Below are 18127 nucleotides of genomic sequence, written 5' to 3' on the forward strand. Positions count from 1 at the left end.
GATCGACAAGGGTGGGACCACAGGACAGGGCAGCTTTGATGGCTGATTTGTGCTGTGCAGTAAGATGATTTATCGATTTCTTGTACTGTGTTGTGCGGTGTTTTCGGTCAAAGCATCAAAAAGAAACGTTTCTGCGATTCGATGGTTGTGTTATGAGACAGATATGAGACGATTTTGATATCTCCTTCGCCACCCTGCTAGATTTACGATTTACGATTCGGGAACTCCAAGAGCTCTACCCTCTTGGGTATGCAAAGGAAATAGTCCAAAGGAAAATGCAAAAAATGAACTAGCTTTTGCCTCACGGATAAACATCATTGACTTGAAAGAGCTCATATTATCTAAAAGTCGAATGCCTCGTGAGTCTAACAACTGCTGCGCCTACTCGTACATACCTAGGTACGAAGTACTCTCTCTGTATGAAACTACCCAAGTAAGACCCGGAAGCATCCTTCAGTGATCCACAAAAGCTTAGCTACACGCTAGTCCACGCGGAGACATATCTAACCCCTGTTGACATCTGTAAATCTATCCCCAAGTGTGGATTCCCAACGTCGATCCGCCTTGAACGACATCATCTCTCCTCCCTCAAGGCTTAAGCTCCCGAGTCTTTACGTCTTACTTATCCGTCCAAGTACTCGTTCGTAAATTCTCACGACAGAGCCACAACGCCGCATGCTCGCATGAAAGTGCCATCATTTGCAAGAGAGGACAGATAATAACGAGCCCCTGAACAGTTGCTAGAAGAGTGGTTAATCCCTCACCCATTCCATTTCTTTCGTACACTCGCATCGGACAATGAGATCTTATATCCCATCCCATCCCAGGTATCTGATTTGACAATATACTACTGTAATAATGGAGATATCCAACAGCCTCTTTTTCTCGGTTGGTCTTCTGCCCGAGCTTAGCTTATTTTAGCACTTGGCTTGGACCCTGGAAAACATCCATCCATCCATCCATCCATCCATCTGGTGACCCATCCGTGTTACCCATCGAACATTATTCTCAGCCTTCTCGAAGCCTTCCTAGTTGGACTCCATCTCTCCTTGGCAGTGAGTAGCCGTGCCGTAGCCTCTTCATCTACAGCCCGAGCCGAGTCAGCAATTACGAAGTACGAGCCAACACACTTGTAGATATCTTCGGACCATCCAATAGTAATACGTTAATGTCTGCAGATCAACCTTACTCGACAAGGCTGAGCCATGGTGCCAAGAACAAGAAGCCTCACCTCGCCTCGGTGGCAGTGACCCCAACAGCGATGAAGTATGAAGCCGCATCGAATCCCAAGACAAACAATCCAGCTGCCTATTCTCTCTCACACGCCTAAGTATTGAAATCCTTATCTCATTCCAAATCATATATCATGCCTGCATCTCATCACCCCACCGAATCTGCAACGGCTCTCTTCGTGGAGGCGCAGCGACAGCCCACCCCACCAGACAAAGAGCTCTCGGGCGCCAGTTTAAATCCAATACCTCCGCACCACTAATCCCGGTGCATGGAAAGACTGGGCACGTTATCGCGTGGTCTCACGATTCCATGTCCATAGTACTCCGTACCTAGATATTCGACATCAGATACGGACTCGCTCTAAACCGCAGGGCTGGGTACTTGTACTGCTTCCCCATCTCGAGTCCCCCACATTTCCACACGAGGACGATGGGCTTTCACTTCTACATTACATTACATAAAGAAAAACAGACATGCAAGTTAATAAGACAAGACAGCTACTCCGTAGCTTGGCCAAAGTGTCAAGACAAGTCTTCGATCCACAGATATTCTACATCACGTGCCGTGTCTGATATCTCCCCCAGTGGCATGCTTGAGAAGCTTTGATATACTACCTACCTACCTACCCACCTTGCGGTGTTTACAAAGTAGGTAGGTAGGCGACGAGGACTCAGACACGACACGCAAAACCCCAGATATACAGCGCAGCAGCAGAATTTCGACACGAACTCTACTTTATCTTATTTCTCCTCTCCTTTTCTTTTTCTTTTTCTTTCACCAACATCCCTTCTTCCATCTCACATTATATCCATCCCCTACCTAGCACACCTACCTACCACACACATTATGATAATAAAACCGCACGCACACCTACCTGCTATAAGCCAGCCACGCCCGGTCAGGTGAAGACGAGTCGGCCGACAATCTGGTCATGTATTGCCTGTTAAAGTGAATGCCGATGCCGATACCAAGTCCTATAGTACTTGGGTATGTAGCAAGTGAAGCGGGAGTGAGCGAGGGGGATACATGCTAGAAGCGTTCGTCGTCAAAGGAACGGACTATTATGTTGTGGTTATGATATGTGCTGGCAGCGGAGTTGTGATTATTTCAGTCATGTTCTGCAGATAATATAATATGGCAAGCTTGCAATGTATTGATTGCTAGCAGGGGGTTTAGATGTCGCATACTGTATGTCGCATAGTTTGATGATAATAAGCGCTAACAGATGAGACATGATATGATATGAATTGATAATAATAGGCTGGGGAATTGGAATACGTGGGTGTATGGAAGAGCAAATCCTCGAGTAGAGCTGTAAAGATATTCCACAAATTCAGGAATAGGGTGGATTAATATCCAGATACTAGTAATATGCACATTGGTTCTTTAGAGGCTATAACACGACACAACCAATCTCCCATACCTCCTCTATGTATATCCACAACGCGAAAATCCAAGATTATAGAATACAGCCGCTCATAGAAACAAGGGTATGAAAGAGGCGCACCGCGCAACGCTATGCATGGAAAGCAGATTTAATCTAGGTAAAAGAAAGGACAGGGTGTTATGTACTAAGGAATTAATCCCATTTTCTTCTTATCGCAATAACTTGGGAGTCTAGGTTCTTGCTCTCCTGCCCAACTGACGACTGTGAGAATAGTCGTATAAGCCATGACTACAACACCGAAGATGCAGAGGGCGATATCGCATCCTTTTCGGAAGTGGGTTCTCGCGACACCACGCATATGAAGCATGGGCTAGTGAAACGCTAATTAGCATGTTGTTTACTTTGATATAATGGAGATGGCTTGGACTTACTGGATAGATATACACCAACGGCACACAAGCGAAGCTGCCTACAATCGAGACGAATTTATCAAGATCATTTGATCCTATCCAGGCGACCCCGGCGCAGAGCATCACAAACAAGAAACGGAAAGTATTCTTCTGCCATTTGATATACGGATTGTACTTCCCACTCATCGTGAAAAACTCATTCTCTGTTATCTTGATCGCAGGGAAAATCTGGAGTGGGGTGGAGAGAAGGATGGCAAGCGAGTACAAGAATTGTACCCCGTTGACGAGCTTATCGTCCTGAGGAAGGTTGAGAATAACGACGGTCTCGGTTTTCGAGCCGTATGCGGCGTATGAGAGGGCTCCCATTGATATGAACACCACACTGATGATTATCATGACGCCTGCAAGAACTGATGGAAACTTCCTAGGATTTTTCATTGATTCTTGTATGGGAATTATAAGGCCGATTCCTTCGAACGTGAAGATGGCAGTCCCAATAAACAATGTCCAGTCTTTAGAGTTGAAATTGATGATGTCGGCTACGCCATGCTGCTTGACAATGGTGAAAATATCGTAATAGTATAGGTAGAGCAGTCCAATCAGAATGAAGGCATCCGCAATCAAAGCTGTAAAGGTGATCTTGTTAATATCTCGCAGCAATGAGAATGGCAGGAATACGGCCATTTGCATCAGGATCAACCACTGAATGCTGATATGAGTCTTGCAATTAGACACCGCAAGAACGAAAGCTTGTAGATTTTCAGATGTGAAGACGATGTAAGCTGCCACGAATCCGATCTGACTGATGACGATGGAGAAGAGGATTGTGGTCCTCATCCATTTGCCATAAAGAATGCCGCCCATATCTCCAAAGGAGCCATTGACTGCTAGGCGAGTGTTGACTAGCAAAACGAAACAGTAATAACTTAACGCAGCGACAAACAAGAGTACCAAATTGCTGAACAGCATACCACCGTTCAGATAGGCTTTGGGCAAAAACAAGACCCCAGTGCCGACGAAGGATTTGAGGAGTAAGAGTGCAGCTCCCATAGGGGAACCTTTGCCTGCTGTTGGACGGTCTTTGCGCCTTCTTCTCCGGCGACTGGGAGTGAGCAGAGCACTGTTTTCCATAGGTTCTCTATCGTCATCGCTGCCATCTTCATCAGAAGCATCTGATGAAAAGTACTCGTCGGGCTCGAGGTCCTCGTCGTCTTCTTCTAATTCCTCACCCGCGAAATGGCCATAGAGCGACAGGAATTCAATAAAGTTGTTTGTAAACAGTTGTGGCCCGGGCCCTCGGTGTAAACCACCAGCACCCTCTTCAGCATCACCCTCATTGGGAGATGCACTTCCTTGAGCACGCCGAAGAAAATTTCGGCGAAAACCTCCTGGTATCTTGATTGAACCAATATCAAGAATGTCATGCTCCGGGACTGGCCTTGAAAGGTGGAAACTCTGACTTCTTTGACCTCGACCTCGCCCTTGGGCTTCTTCTTGCCATCTGTATATGGGCCGTGTAACATCACCTCCCTGAAGCTGCAAACTTGAAAATTCGTCGTCGTCTAGTCCAGGAGCTACATCTTCCATTGCTTGCTTCCCTTTGCCTGCTGGTGAGGGCCCTCGAAATGTCATGCTCCCGAATATTCCGTCTTGAGCAACATCGCCCCCTTGTCCTTGTGATGTTTCCGGAGGCTGAACTAGATGTCGCTTCACAATATCAGGGTCTTCATAGGCATTTTGAGCAATCGACCCCGGTGCTCCTTGTATCGACCGTCCTCTCGCGTCAAATGATCCATAGTTGCTCTGTGGACCCGACGACTGAGGTAAGTCCTTGCCAGCAGTGCCTGGGGACAAGGGTCGAAGCGGAGGGGTACCGAATTTTGGGGGCGAATGGCCAAACGAATTCGAGAGTGCTGCTGCTAGAGCTGACACGCCCGGCCCAGGTAGAGACGAGTGAGGAGCAGGGCCGGCAAGAGGGGTTATATTGCCAGACGTTTGAGTCTCATTCCCAATTTGACTTGGAGTAGGTATTTGGCGGACTTGTGGCGTGCCAACCGTGCTCTGCGAAGGTACTGGAGAAGCTAATCGAGCCGTTGAAGCAGCTCTGGGAAGGGGACTGCCCGAGGAGCGGCCTCTGTTGGAGCCTGGGGACGATGACATTGGGACCGGCAGAGGTCGTGAGGACGAAGCACCATCTCGAGGAGTCGACATGACGGCGTCGTTGTATTTGGGTGGGCGAGAGGGTGTGGATGATGGAAAGAATTCGAGGTTCTTATCTCATTCTCGTTGCAGCACAGGTAAGAAAATGACTGCTTCTGGCGAAAGGTCAATATGATTCACGTAGTACTGGTACTGCATGGGGATACAGACTATGAATGAATGGGCTTGTGCTATTGATAAGGAGCAGAAATATGTATAGATCAAGGAAGATGGATCCTACAAGTCCTGCTCCGTTCTGTCAATAGTGGTTGACAGAATACGGAATACTAGAACAGAGTCAACAGACCTTGTGTGTCCTGCTGAGATATCTGCAAGAGCAGATCTCCGCCCACGTGACAGCGATGCAAAGACTTGACCAATCAATGCAGACGTTTTAGACTGGTGCCTCGGCTCGAGGCTTACCTCCCTGACCTGGCCCCTGCCCTGCCCTGGTAAATAGAGATTCTGACAGCCTTGCCAGACTGCGGCATTTGTTTACAAATTATACAAGATATACGCACATACCGTCTACATACGACTGCTCCCTTTCTCCTTCTGCTCGAGTATCTCGCTCACCTAGACGTGCACACCACCACCGGCTTAAGCAGTGGCGTTTTTGTGATTGTGGGTGCGGGTGCGGGCAGTGACGTTTCCAGTACGGACAGGGATTATCAAGTCAGTGAGAGAGGGAGGGGAGGGCAAGTCCTCCGGCCAGTAACTACCACTTTGTACATCGTCAATCAATCAATCATGCTGCGTGCCAACTTTCGACCATCTTGACATATGGGAAGCGAGGAATTCCTTCCGGTTGGAGATTAAGGGCTTGTTACTGCTATTGCTATCTATTGCATATACTCAAAACATGTCTAGCTCGGCTCGACCCCAACTGCAGAGTTCCTCGCATTCTAACTTCCGGTCTCGTACCGCAACAGACAATGCTGGCGAATTGAACAGGCGTTATTCCAATATTACCGAAGAGCAGGACTCCCCTTCGAGAGAACGCGAGAATCCTTATGAACCTGCCACGAATGCCTCGACTCCTCCCCCGCGAGAACATGCCTTCACGAAAAGACTCCTTCGCTTGCATTCGCATTCTGATGATGGGAGCAATGGTTCGCAGAATACAAAAAGGAGATCTGCTAGTGGGCGGAGGAGGTCAATCTCGGAAACAATGGAACCCAGTTCTTTGACCGCACAGCTCAACGAAATGGAGAACAAAAGGGCAAATGGAGATCCGGCAGCCCCAAGACCTGGACTTGGTCCTCGACCGATTGGAGGCAGTGAGAAATTGGGCATGTTCTCAGGAGTCTACGTACCAACATGCCTCAATGTGCTCAGTATCCTTATGTTCTTAAGATTTGGATTTCTATTAGGTCTGTCTGCCATACGAGGAAAACATATCAGAATAGGTAACTCATCAAACTTTTACTAACGCTTTACAGGCCAAGCGGGTGTTTATGGCATAATGGGAATGCTAGTTGCCGCTTACGCCATTAATCTTATCACGACCTTTTCCTTGTCTGCAATTGCTTCTAATGGTACGGTCCGTGGTGGCGGAGCTTATTACCTGATATCGAGATCCTTGGGACCCGAGTTTGGGGGCTCGATTGGAGTAGTCTTCTACCTTGGATTTGCCTTTAATACTGGCATGAATGCTGTTGGTCTTATCGATTGCATCAAGCTAAATTTCGGTTCTGATTCTGGCAATTGGTCTAATATCCTCCCAGAAAGCACATGGTATCTTTACCTCTGGTCTACAATAGTGTTAGTGCTGTGCACTGGTATTTGCCTGGCTGGATCGTCCATTTTCGCCCGTGCTAGTAATGGGCTACTAGTCATACTTTTACTTGCTACTCTTAGCATTCCCTTCTCAGCTCTTATCGTTTCACCCTTCGAAAGCAGGAAATTGGGCATCGATTACACTGGTCTTAGCTTGACTACCTTCCTGGGTAACCTTAAACCCCAGCTTACGAAAGGTGCTGCAGGCAGTCAACTTCATGGAAAGGAGGACTTTCAAGACCTTTTTGGCATTCTCTTCCCTGCAACAGGAGGCATTTTTGCTGGAGCTAGTATGTCTGGAGACCTGAAAAATCCCAGCAAATCAATTCCTAAAGGTACATTGTATGGCCTGGGGACTACATTCGTCTTGTATACTCTCGTCATCCTGGCTATGGCTGCAACGACCACAAGATCATCATTTGTCAGGAATGCCAACGTGATTCAGGATACGAACATCTCAGGCGTGGTAATTCTTGCTGGAGAGTTTGCAAGTTCATTTTTCTCTACATTAATGGGCGTCATAGGTTCCGCCAAGCTCTTACAAGCCTTGGCGCGAGACAACCTTCTTCCAGGCTTCTCGGTCTTTGGACAGGGGACAAAAAATGGAGACGAACCAACTTATGCTATCATCGCAACCTTTGTCGTTGCTCAGCTTACTATGCTTTTCGACCTTAATAAGATCGCCTCTTTTGTTACAATGACATATCTTGTGAGCTCATCTTTATTCAAAAGTCTTACAATCGGTGGAGTAAAGACTAACTGATTTAGATGACCTTTCTTGTTATGAACTTAGCTTGCTTCCTCCTTAGCATAGGCTCTGCACCCAATTTTCGACCTTCATTCCACTTTTTTAATTGGCAGACTGCTTTAGCTGGTACACTTGTTTCAGGAACAGCCATGTTCTTCGTGGACGGTCTCTACGCTACTGGATGCGTTGGTATCTTAATCTTCATTTTCCTCATCATTCATTACGCTAGCCCGCCCAAGAGTTGGGGCGATGTCTCGCAGAGTCTCATCTACCACCAAGTCCGAAAGTACCTACTCCGATTGAAGCAAGAGCACGTCAAATTCTGGCGGCCACAAATCCTTCTCCTGGTAAACGATCCTCGGCGGCAGTATAAACTCATACAGTTTTGTAATTCCCTAAAGAAAGGGGGCCTCTATGTACTTGGCCATGTGATTGTTACAGACAACTTTGCTGGCTCGGTTCCCGAAGCACGCCGACAGCAAGCGGCATGGACAAAATATATCGATTTTTCAAAGATCAAAGCTTTCGTCAATATTGCCATCTCTCCAGGACTCGAGTGGGGAGCGCGAAACATTGTTCTCAGCACTGGGCTAGGAGGCATGAGACCTAATATCGCGGTAATGGGTTTCTATAACCTTGACGACCTGAGGAGAAACCAACCACTAATCGATGTACCCGAAATGCTATGGTCTCCGACGGGCAGATCCTCTTTTGTCTCCCAACAAGTGCGAAAGCAACCCCGCCGTGATAGCACAGATGCCAAAATGGCCGGCGATTTACCCACAGACTCTTGCAAGACAGAAGGAATGCTGAGTCTTACAAGCTATGTGACTGTTCTCGAGGATTTGCTTCTACGTTTACAGATCAATGTCGCTGTTGCGAAGGGATTCCAAGACTTGGAGTTTCCCCACACGAAACAGGATTCGGACGAATCTACCAAGAAATACATCGACTTATGGCCAATTCAGATGTCAGCGGAGATTGCGTCTGAAGGGGACGATAAGCCTAATGTCCTGACTACCAATTTTGATACATGTGAGTCTGCTGCAAATTCAAACCGCGGATTTGCAACTAATCGTGATTTCCAGATACATTGATTCTTCAGCTTGGAGTAATATTGAATACAGTGCCCGCTTGGAAAAAGGCCTATAAAGTCCGCGTAGCCGTATTCGTTGAATATGAATCAGACGTCGAAGAAGAACGAGGTAGAGTGCAATCTCTCCTTGAAAATTTGCGAATCGAGGCGGAAGTCCTGGTATTCTGGTTAGCTTCGGGGAAACTGCCTACGTATGAAATTATCGTCAATGGGGTGAGTGCGGCTGAGGAACATGAAACTGAAGTCGAAGAATGCTTGAGAGGGCAGGAATGGTGGGATGAAATCCAAAAGTTCCGTGGAAACCGAGCCCGGTCATCAGCAACAGAAGATCTGTCGGACATGGCCAGCATTTTCACCACAGGGTCAATATGGCCGGAGTCTTCTTTCCAGCAAGGCCCGCGCGGAGAGCGAGTAGAGCGTTTCCTCGGGCTTCGGAAGTTATTGCGGAAGTCGAAGAGAAAACATACTATGAGTGGGATATCTAAGCTGGGAGTTAGAGTTGGAATGAGAACTCATAATTTGTCACCTGACGTTGTTCGCCAGCATGCAAGTCAGGGGAGTGCAAGCGAGGACTCGGAAGGCGAATCAGACGGCGTGAGCACTGATTCGGAGGTCATTGTAGATGACGATACGGATAATTTAAGCGAGGGTATAGAAAGTGCTGCAAGTGAGGGAGATATAGATGACTTCGAGTCGGAGGATGATGCGCCACCGAATCTCACCCGGTTGGTGCGCAGGAGAAGCCATGGCGATAGTATTCGGGGCCCTCCACCATCGAAGAAGTCAACTGGAGAAAAAGAAGTCAAAGTTCCTGAGCGGCCGGACAGACAACTTCTGCCAACCCAGCCAAGTACAACTCTTGGATTGAGTGAAACTTCACCCGGACGTCAACCCACTACTTCGGGTCCGAATCTACCCCCTCTACCCGAGACACCGAGCAGCAAACCACCAACAGTCTCAAACCTCACAAGCTCTATAAAAGCCAGCTCTGACGCCTCGGACAGCAGACCAACATCTGCACTTGAACTCAGCAAACCAGCTATAGCAAAAGCAGAAGCATCAACTTCAAATCAACCTCAGCGCCCCTCCTCCGTCCTCTCCGAGCGCCCCTCCCTCTCCCGCCATGCTTCCACACCCAAATTCTCAAGTAAACCCGTACCGATAACGCGAGTCGCAACCGAAGACGGTCCCGGCCCCTCCATCATGTTCACCGACACACCCTCTCCTCCCCCACACACGCGCCAACGCCTCCCGTCCGCTTACCGCTCCACCACTTCCACCACACTCCCCGACCACATTTCCGAAGTCTCCACATCTTCCTCACCCGGAAATGAAAACGAAAACGATCCTCAACATGGCGGCTCATCTTCCCGCCGCGGCTCCACCTACAGCACCGCCGCCCTACCCCTATCTTTCAACGACCTGCCTTGCCGCGCTCAACATCTAATTCTCAACGAGCTAATGCGGTCTCAGAGCGGCGAGACGGCCGTTATGTTCACCACGCTACCGAGTCCGGCGGAGGGTACAAGCCAGAGTGCTGAGGCTTGTGCGGTGTACTTGGGGGATTTAGAGGTCCTGTGTAAGGGGTGTCCGCCGGTTCTGCTTGTGCATTCGAATAGTATGACTGTTACTATGAGTTTGTAGATTGTAGAGATATACCCTGTGGTCGGGTCTGAGTGATTTTACACATAGTATAGCAACTCAGCAAAGATAGTTTCATACATAACGGGGTTTACCTCTCAATTAACTCGTGAAGTCAGAGTGGCAAGCGTGGGTTCAGAGGGCGAGCTGGTAGATATTTGATCGTTATTTGTTGTGGTGAGATTCTTCCTGGGCTTTTATTCCCAGTCCGTCTGCCATCGTACTACTTTTATTTTTTCTCCGTGCAGCTCTTGTTGCTGGGACTCGCTGTGGCCACCGTGACATTTTATGTCTAGAAAGTTTTCTCAGCCTCTGGTATGGTGGAATGAAGAGAGAGAGAGAGTTCTCTCTCGTAAATCTCCCTTGGAGAATACCGTAATTTCTTCATTCCAGTCATAACTAATAGGAGTACGCTGAAAGATGTTTGCCATAACGCTTGTCAAGACAGTGAGAGACACGAATAGCACGATCGCGTAAATTGAGTATCTGTATTTGGAATAATTCGCTGTGGAATATTTAGTTTTTGACCTTGTTTTCTTACTACTGATTACCAAGCCACGAGACCTTCCATATTAAAGCACATAGCCACCCAAAACTCTGTTCGTCTCTTCCTACTCCTTCTCAAGTTCTCATCGTCAGACTTGAGTGATATCAGATCCCCAAACCTAAAGCCAACCCCCAATAACGCAAGCACCTGAAATAGCAACCACCCATATATCAACCGAGAGCATACTATTCGCACCAGAGAACTCGGGTTTTCCAGAGGAGCTTGCTACTGCCCCAGATGATGTGGCGACAGCCTCAGTTGTTGATACTTGGGTGTTGGAGAGTGTAGGGAGAGGCTGCGTTGGTATTGTACTGCTCGTTTCTTGTGATCAGTGATCAGTCGGGAATAATTGGAACTAGGAGGGAATCGGAACGTACTAGGTGTTGTTTGTGTCTATGGTGATGTGGGTTTCTGTTTGCGATAATGCTATGGTACCGAAAAGGAGAACGAAGAGGAAGCCAATGAGAGATGTGAAGCGTGCCATTGTTGTGCTGCCCTTGCAAATTGGTAATTGGGACTTTGGTGTTCGGTTGGGAGTTTTCTTGTTGGGTAAGGAGGGGACAGTTGAGTTTGTTTCTACTATCAGGAAGGAAGATCAAAGTTGGCTTGGAGGGAATTGTTAATAAAGAAATGTGCCTGGAATGATGTAACACTTGCAAACGTATTGCATTCCAACGAGTGGTAGGTGGTATCTGCGTCAATATCACAAACAAGCTATATATTACGAACTAAATCTATATTCTCCGGAAATATACATCATGGTACCGGATTTGGCATGCACTTATAGAAAAATGGGCTTCTTCACGTGATATCCCCCTTTACACGAAAATGGCGCGGGGTTTGCAACCGAGAAATCTCGACGCGTTTAACGCCTTCGAACAATTCCTAGAGCTACCACAAGTAGCAACAAGCAACCAACATGGCGGTCCTCGAGGAAGAAGGAAACTTCCTTCATGCACCATCGTAAGATTCCAATTGCTATTCAATTTTCAGTAGCTAATATGTGTAGAGATCAAAAGTATGCGGCCCTCGAGCGAGCGTCCACCTCCTACAAACCCCACGAAACGTACGTGCTGGAAAAGGAAAAGCATTACCAGCAACAATTTGCGGACATTTACTTCCTGCGCCTAACGAAGCTGAAGCCTGCTGTGGAGAAGATTGCGTCTGATGCGTGGGAAGATTTCCAGATTGCGGGGGAGACAGTGCAGAGGGTTGATAGAGTGCTTGATGTGAGGCAGGGGAAGCTATGCTGGGTGATTGGCACGATATACATGGAAATGCCACTGAAACCCAATATTCTGGATGATATCTCGAAGGACGTGAGCACTTCCTGCATTCTAGGGTTTATTTATGGTACTAATTGGACCAGCATTGGATCTCAGCTCCCCCTCCACGCCAAAAATACATATCACCCTCAGGAGACGATCTTATAATGCTGGAAGATGAGTCGGGGCGGCTACGATTGATTGGATCATCAATGTCAAACGAAATGCTTGTTACAGGCTGTATCATAGCAGTTATGGGCACCGAGAACGCGAATGGAGATTTCGAAGTCGTCGATATCAAAGTACCCGATCTCCCACCTCAATCCGAGCGCTGGCATACTTCCTCCCCACCCTCCTCCAAGAACACAAAAGATGAAGAGCACGAAGACGAAGATATGGACAAGCCCGAGCCAGTAAGCAATGGCAAGAAGATAGCTATTGTCTCAGGTCTCAGCTTCTCCGGTACAGATGCCTCCCACTCCCTCGAACTTAATCTCCTCACCGAATTCCTCCTCGGCGAAGCTCTTGATCCCGTAACCCAAGAGACTGTATCTCAAATTAGCAGACTCATCATAGCGGGTAACTCGATTGCTCTAGATGCTGACTCTGTTTCCCATGATACTATTGGCAACACGAGGAAGAACGCCCATAAAAAATATGGTTATGATAGTAGCGCATACAATCCTGCACCTACCGCGCATTTTGACAACTTCCTTGCGACTTTGCTGCCTAGCTTGCCGGTTACGTTGATTCCTGGTTATACGGATCCTGCGAATGTCAGTCTTCCTCAACAACCGATACATGCTGCTATGTTTCCGCAAGCAAGAGCATATGGTGGCACACCACCTGCAGCAGGCGAGGAGAAACAGGCTGGTTGGTTCGACACCGTCACCAATCCTTGGGATGGCGAGATCGAGGGTTGGAAGGTATTGGGGACTGGTGGGCAAAATGTCGATGACGTGTTCAAGTATGTGGAGAGTGAGGATAGACTTGGTATGATGGAGGCAATGTGTAGATGGCGATGTTGTGCACCAACTGCACCGGATACATTATGTGAGTTTGCAGCTTCATTTTATCTATTCAGGGGTATATAATCTAACGATATATAGGGAGCTATCCATTCCAAGATGACGACCCTTTCGTCTTGAATACCTGCCCACATCTCTTCTTCGTAGGCTCGCAGCCCCAATTCGACACTGCGATGATCGAGGGGCCTGAAGGGCAAATGGTTCGGCTAATTGCGGTTCCTAAATTTGCGGAGACTGGCGAGATTGTCCTGGTGGATTCGGAAACCTTGGATACGTCAGTGGTTAGATTCAGTATTGCGCCTGGCCTTGACTGATATACTTGGTACTGCGAAAACAGTTCCCTCGGCATGGTAGCAGAAGTGCAGTTTTGTAGTAGGCTGTCGAATAAACACTACTATCCACAACTACCACCTACGGCAGGAGGTATGGGGGTTGCCGAAGTTGGGCCATTACAGAAGGAGAGTCAAACGGGAAATGTTTCTGTACCCTCACATATACCAATTTGTCACCTCACCCTATGACTCAGGTGAGGAATGTATACCTGGAGATCAAATCAGCGACATTTTCATTACTTGATCTTCCAGTTTTCCTCTTGACATTTGTGTCTTTACTGCTCTAGAACCCGGCTTTGAGAATCCATTTGCCTCAAAAGCTAAAATCAATCTCACAGCACCAAATAAAAATTTGCGTTGTACTTCCTGGCTTTTGTTTCGTATTTGGTAGAGGGAGGTGGGTGGATTTCAACTGCCATGCCTTTTTTTATCTAGGTCGCATAGAAGTTGTTTGATGTGTCGATTTTTTCATTTACTCAAGCTGTGACAGCCTGATGGGACTAAACTCTGCAATGCCCCATCTATCCAATACTTCCTCTGAGAGATGTATGTCAAAATTACCTATTATAGTATTAATGAACCTGGCCAGTGCTCAGAATGTTCCCTTGTAAAATGGTTCGTCTTTGATCGTATCACCTTCTTCGTACTACTAGTCTCGAGCTACGGCAGAACATATGTCCTCTGGATTCCTTGCTGAGAAACACTCACTCGCTCTTTGATAGATAGTTGTATTTACAGACATCAGAGATCGGAGAATTAGCAAACTGCTCAATTTTTTTTCTTGCAAGAATACTGACTAGGTATTGAGAAAAGGAAGACGAGTATTCGTACGCAGTTCTGTCACTAGAAATGGTGATGAAGGGGTTTTATTTGGTGCTATGTGTTATATTGTTAGGTTTACAGGTGTGAAGAGTGGGTTTCCTGTTCCGGATGATTTTATTGTTAATGCTGCTCTGATCTATCTTGAATGGGGAGTAAAGATTGAAGTTACCGGCCTAGAAGCTGCCGCATAACAACGACTGCATTCCCGTTACCCGGGCATCCCAATCGCCGCCATAGTTTAGAAGGTCCAAACATCGTCCTGCTCCCTGTTTGAAGCGCTCGAGAAGCCCACTGACGATGTCAGAAAGGCCAGATTGATAATTTCCCCGCTCCCATCTGAAGACTGCGCACTTGTCAAAGCAGCAGCCCTCCCTCCGTTGAGATCCACGCCTTCCTGTACCGGCAACGGACCATGATCTACCTGCACAGCACCTTTGTCCTCCCCAGGCACAGTACACCGTCCCACCGCAACCGCCACCCCATCATCCTCAAACACCTCCTCAAACCTCGCCCTCAGATCCCCCCAACTCCTCACGTACCATAACCCCCCTATCCTCCGCCATGCGCACCCCAACCTCATTAACGCCCTCCCAATGCCCGCGCATCAACAACTTCAAGCCCCACATATCAACTTCGATGCCAAACCTCCTCACCCCTTTCTTCACCACGACCTTCAGCGTTCTCGGGCAAAGCTTCGAAACAGCCTGCATTACCGCTCCTCCGTCCCAGAGGAAGTCCGCAAAAGCAATGGGGTTGGGTTGCATGCCTAGCGCTGTGGTGGACAGGCCTACTCTCTTGGGCGAGAGAACGAGCGTGAGGGAGTCTAGAGAGGGGTTTGCGGTGACGAGCGTCTGGAGGCTGGTGGCTGTTCTCTCAAACCAGTCGATGCTCCAGCACTCCTTTGCGAAATCCAGGACCACGTGCCGGAACAGATGGTGGAATGTTGCTTGAAGCAGAGGCGTGTCGTCGTACATGCGCTGGCGGCTGGTGGATGGGCGGAGGAGGGCTTGGAATGTGTTCTGGGAGTAGAGGAAGGAGGTACATTCGTGTGCGAATTGCTTGCAGGTAAAGAGGATAGAGTGAGAGACGAAGATGTTGCGTTCTGGAGTCGTCCAGTCCGGTTTTAGGAGGATGGGTTTCGGGTATTGGAGGATGTAACCATAGATGCGCTCGCGGACTTCGAGGGGCACTCGTAAGATAGGGCTGCGCTCGAGGGTATTAGGGATGATGGCTTTGCGAGTGCTTGCGATTAGATCTTCTCGCATCTCAATGTACGACATGGTTCCTTGACCATCTGCACCCCGTCGAACGGCTGTTCTCTTTCCCCTCTTGCGCTTGTTGCCCACGATGGGTTTTTGGGAGGTGTTGCCCCATGTTGCGTGGCTGGAAGAGTCTTCTTGGAGTTTCTTGGCTAGTTCTTCGATGTCTTCGGGTTTGATATCTTCGCGCCAGAGACTGCCGCGGGTGATTTGGAAGGGGCGTTTGAAGCGGGTGTTTACGCGTTTTATGGGGTAGGGGTTTGGCTGTTGCTCTTCGTCGGCTTCATAGGGACGCTTCTGGGAAGCTCGGGTATCGGCGGTTGGAGCTGCTTTCTTTGGGACATAGGGTTGCTTTTTGGCGTATCCATCTACCTTTCCTCTTGGAAGTGGTTGGCTTTTCTTCTTCCGAGGAGCCATGGTGGGTCTGTTGAAAGGTCAACTAGGGGACTTTGCTTGCAGAATTGAATGGAGATCCTGCCAGTGAATGATTGGGAATAGGATTTTAGAAGCTTGAGTGTAGAAGATGAGGATGTAAGAAGGCAATTGAGTTGATACGCGGAAGTGAAAGTGCGGAATCGATGCTGTGATTTGACATGTGAATGAAATTGATGACTTGAATCACGGAAAGGATTTGATATTCTGAAATAAAAGAATGGACTAGTAAATGACTTCTAATCTGAGAACTGTTAGCTGCACCTGGAAGTAAGGTGAAGGGATGGATTTGGGAGAGGAAGTAAATGATAAGTGACTTACGAAGTCTGAAATCTTTAATGGAAATCCAGCTAGCAGGGCATTGAAGTTGAAGATCATGAACCACTTTGCTGTCTGACCCAATGAGTCTCCACTCAAGAAAAGAGAGGATAAACTGATGGCAAGAAACGAGAGATTTCAAAGAATAAAAACGAGGGTGATATTACGTGAAGGTATTTGCAAAAGGGGAGTCTCTGGAGCACTATTGTGAAAAACAACTCCAGTGAAGAAGACTGCCTCTTGGAGGTTCTCGAAGAATAAACAATTGATATGGCATTGGAACTGGCCCCGACAAACCATAGCAGATGAAGGAAGTCTAAAGTTTAAGAACCAAGTCAATATAAGGACGAGGGAGATGTCAACAAGTAGTGGCTAGATGCACTGGTTGAGGTATATCAAAGTAGCGAAGTTTCAATTCAAGAGACCAAAGAGGACTGTACCTATTCTTGTTATGGAGCGGTACTATACGTAATATTAGAGTTTTGTTGCACGTCGCATGCACAACCTTTTTGGAAGAAGTCCAGCTCATTTGATCATTGGTTCGTTGACCGCCAAATGACCCACCCCACTCCACAACCGAATAATACTGCAGTTCCTGACCGCCTAATCGCAATATTTTGTTGCACATCGCATTTTCCAGTTCATTCATGAATCTAAGCGCCTTCACCAGTGAAGGACCACGATTTATGGGTTATACGTGAACCCAACTCGCCAAGTTCACTCGTGAATCAAATTAGATTTACAAGTAAACTAAAGTCATGAATCTCCCAAAATCACAAATAAACCAGAACACATTGCAGTTTTGAAGGGGCATATCAAGTCGATATATCTTTACATTCCGGCGGGTGATAGGGACCACCAAGGTAGGGAGCGGAGCTTTGCGTCTACATTTTCTTTCTACAAACTTATCTAGCAAGTGTACATTATATAAAACATCTACATATACATATATGTGTGTAAAAAGAATCAATCTATCTAGAATTCATACGAGATTTGGAAAAGAGACTCAGACAACAAGGACATTACAAGAAACCCCACCTAGGATTACTCCGTAAAAAACGGGTAAGGGCCCTCCCTCTCTACTAACTCCGTATAGTAAAGCGCAAACTATACCCCACACTCGTGGCTAGGCTAGTGATAAGTAAGATTCGGACCTCTCGTGCACAAACTCCCCGATTCTATTCCCATTATCGGTAGTAATGACGACGTCTTACAGTACTCATTCATGTTTTCAGATATAAACACGGCCAGTGCCTATTTATTTCTTTACTTGCCTGTCAAGTACTCTATTTCGTCAAAGTTTTGTAGTCAATTCTTACAAGTGTCATTTATTGTTCATTTCATCTCATCTCTACAGATCCTCTGTCCTCGTATTAGTATTGATAGTTTTCCGTGCTGTGCCGCATCCGTCCAGTCCATTGATCAAAACAAAAGTAGTACCAACGTACAGTACTTGAAGAATTCTCCTTCTCACTTCTTTCTGATTTAATTACTCAAATACACCACTCGTACATCATGGCTACCCCCCAAATCCACACAGCCACAACCCCAGTCCTCATAATTGGCGGCGGTATAGTAGGCCTCAGCGCCTCCCTCTGCCTCGCCACGCACTCCATCCCCCATCTCCTCAT

At 47.4% G+C, this 18127-nt stretch overlaps 3 protein-coding genes across 3 annotated transcripts; 2 read left to right on the forward strand and 1 right to left on the reverse strand.

Annotated features, from left to right (window-relative positions):
• Window positions 1-2804: 2804 nt before the first annotated feature.
• avt3_0 (Vacuolar amino acid transporter) lies at window positions 2805-5241 on the reverse strand (the record flags this gene model as incomplete). The annotated part of the gene is made up of 2 exons (XM_031150081.1): window positions 2805-2990; window positions 3052-5241. 2 exons carry the CDS (start codon window positions 5239-5241, stop codon window positions 2805-2807), a joined length of 2376 nt encoding a protein of 791 aa, XP_031004305.1.
• An 859-nt stretch (window positions 5242-6100) lies between these two features.
• Window positions 6101-10496, forward strand: VHC1 (Vacuolar cation-chloride cotransporter; the record flags this gene model as incomplete). Its single annotated transcript, XM_031150082.1, has 4 exons — window positions 6101-6602; window positions 6672-7717; window positions 7777-8791; window positions 8845-10496. Coding segments are annotated over 4 exons (4215 nt in total), but the record flags the coding sequence as incomplete, so codon positions are not given.
• Window positions 10497-11959: 1463 nt separating this feature from the next.
• On the forward strand, window positions 11960-13854 carry cdc1 (DNA polymerase subunit delta-2; the record flags this gene model as incomplete). The annotated part of the gene is made up of 5 exons (XM_031150083.1): window positions 11960-12003; window positions 12050-12359; window positions 12410-13358; window positions 13415-13607; window positions 13671-13854. The coding sequence occupies 5 exons, from the start codon at window positions 11960-11962 to the stop codon at window positions 13852-13854; spliced, it is 1680 nt and encodes a 559-aa protein (XP_031004304.1).
• Between the last annotated feature and the right edge of the window lie 4273 nt (window positions 13855-18127).

Source organism: Lachnellula hyalina (genome assembly GCF_007821495.1).
Source record: "Lachnellula hyalina strain CBS 185.66 chromosome Unknown contig00093, whole genome shotgun sequence".
NCBI lineage: Eukaryota > Fungi > Ascomycota > Leotiomycetes > Helotiales > Lachnaceae > Lachnellula > Lachnellula hyalina.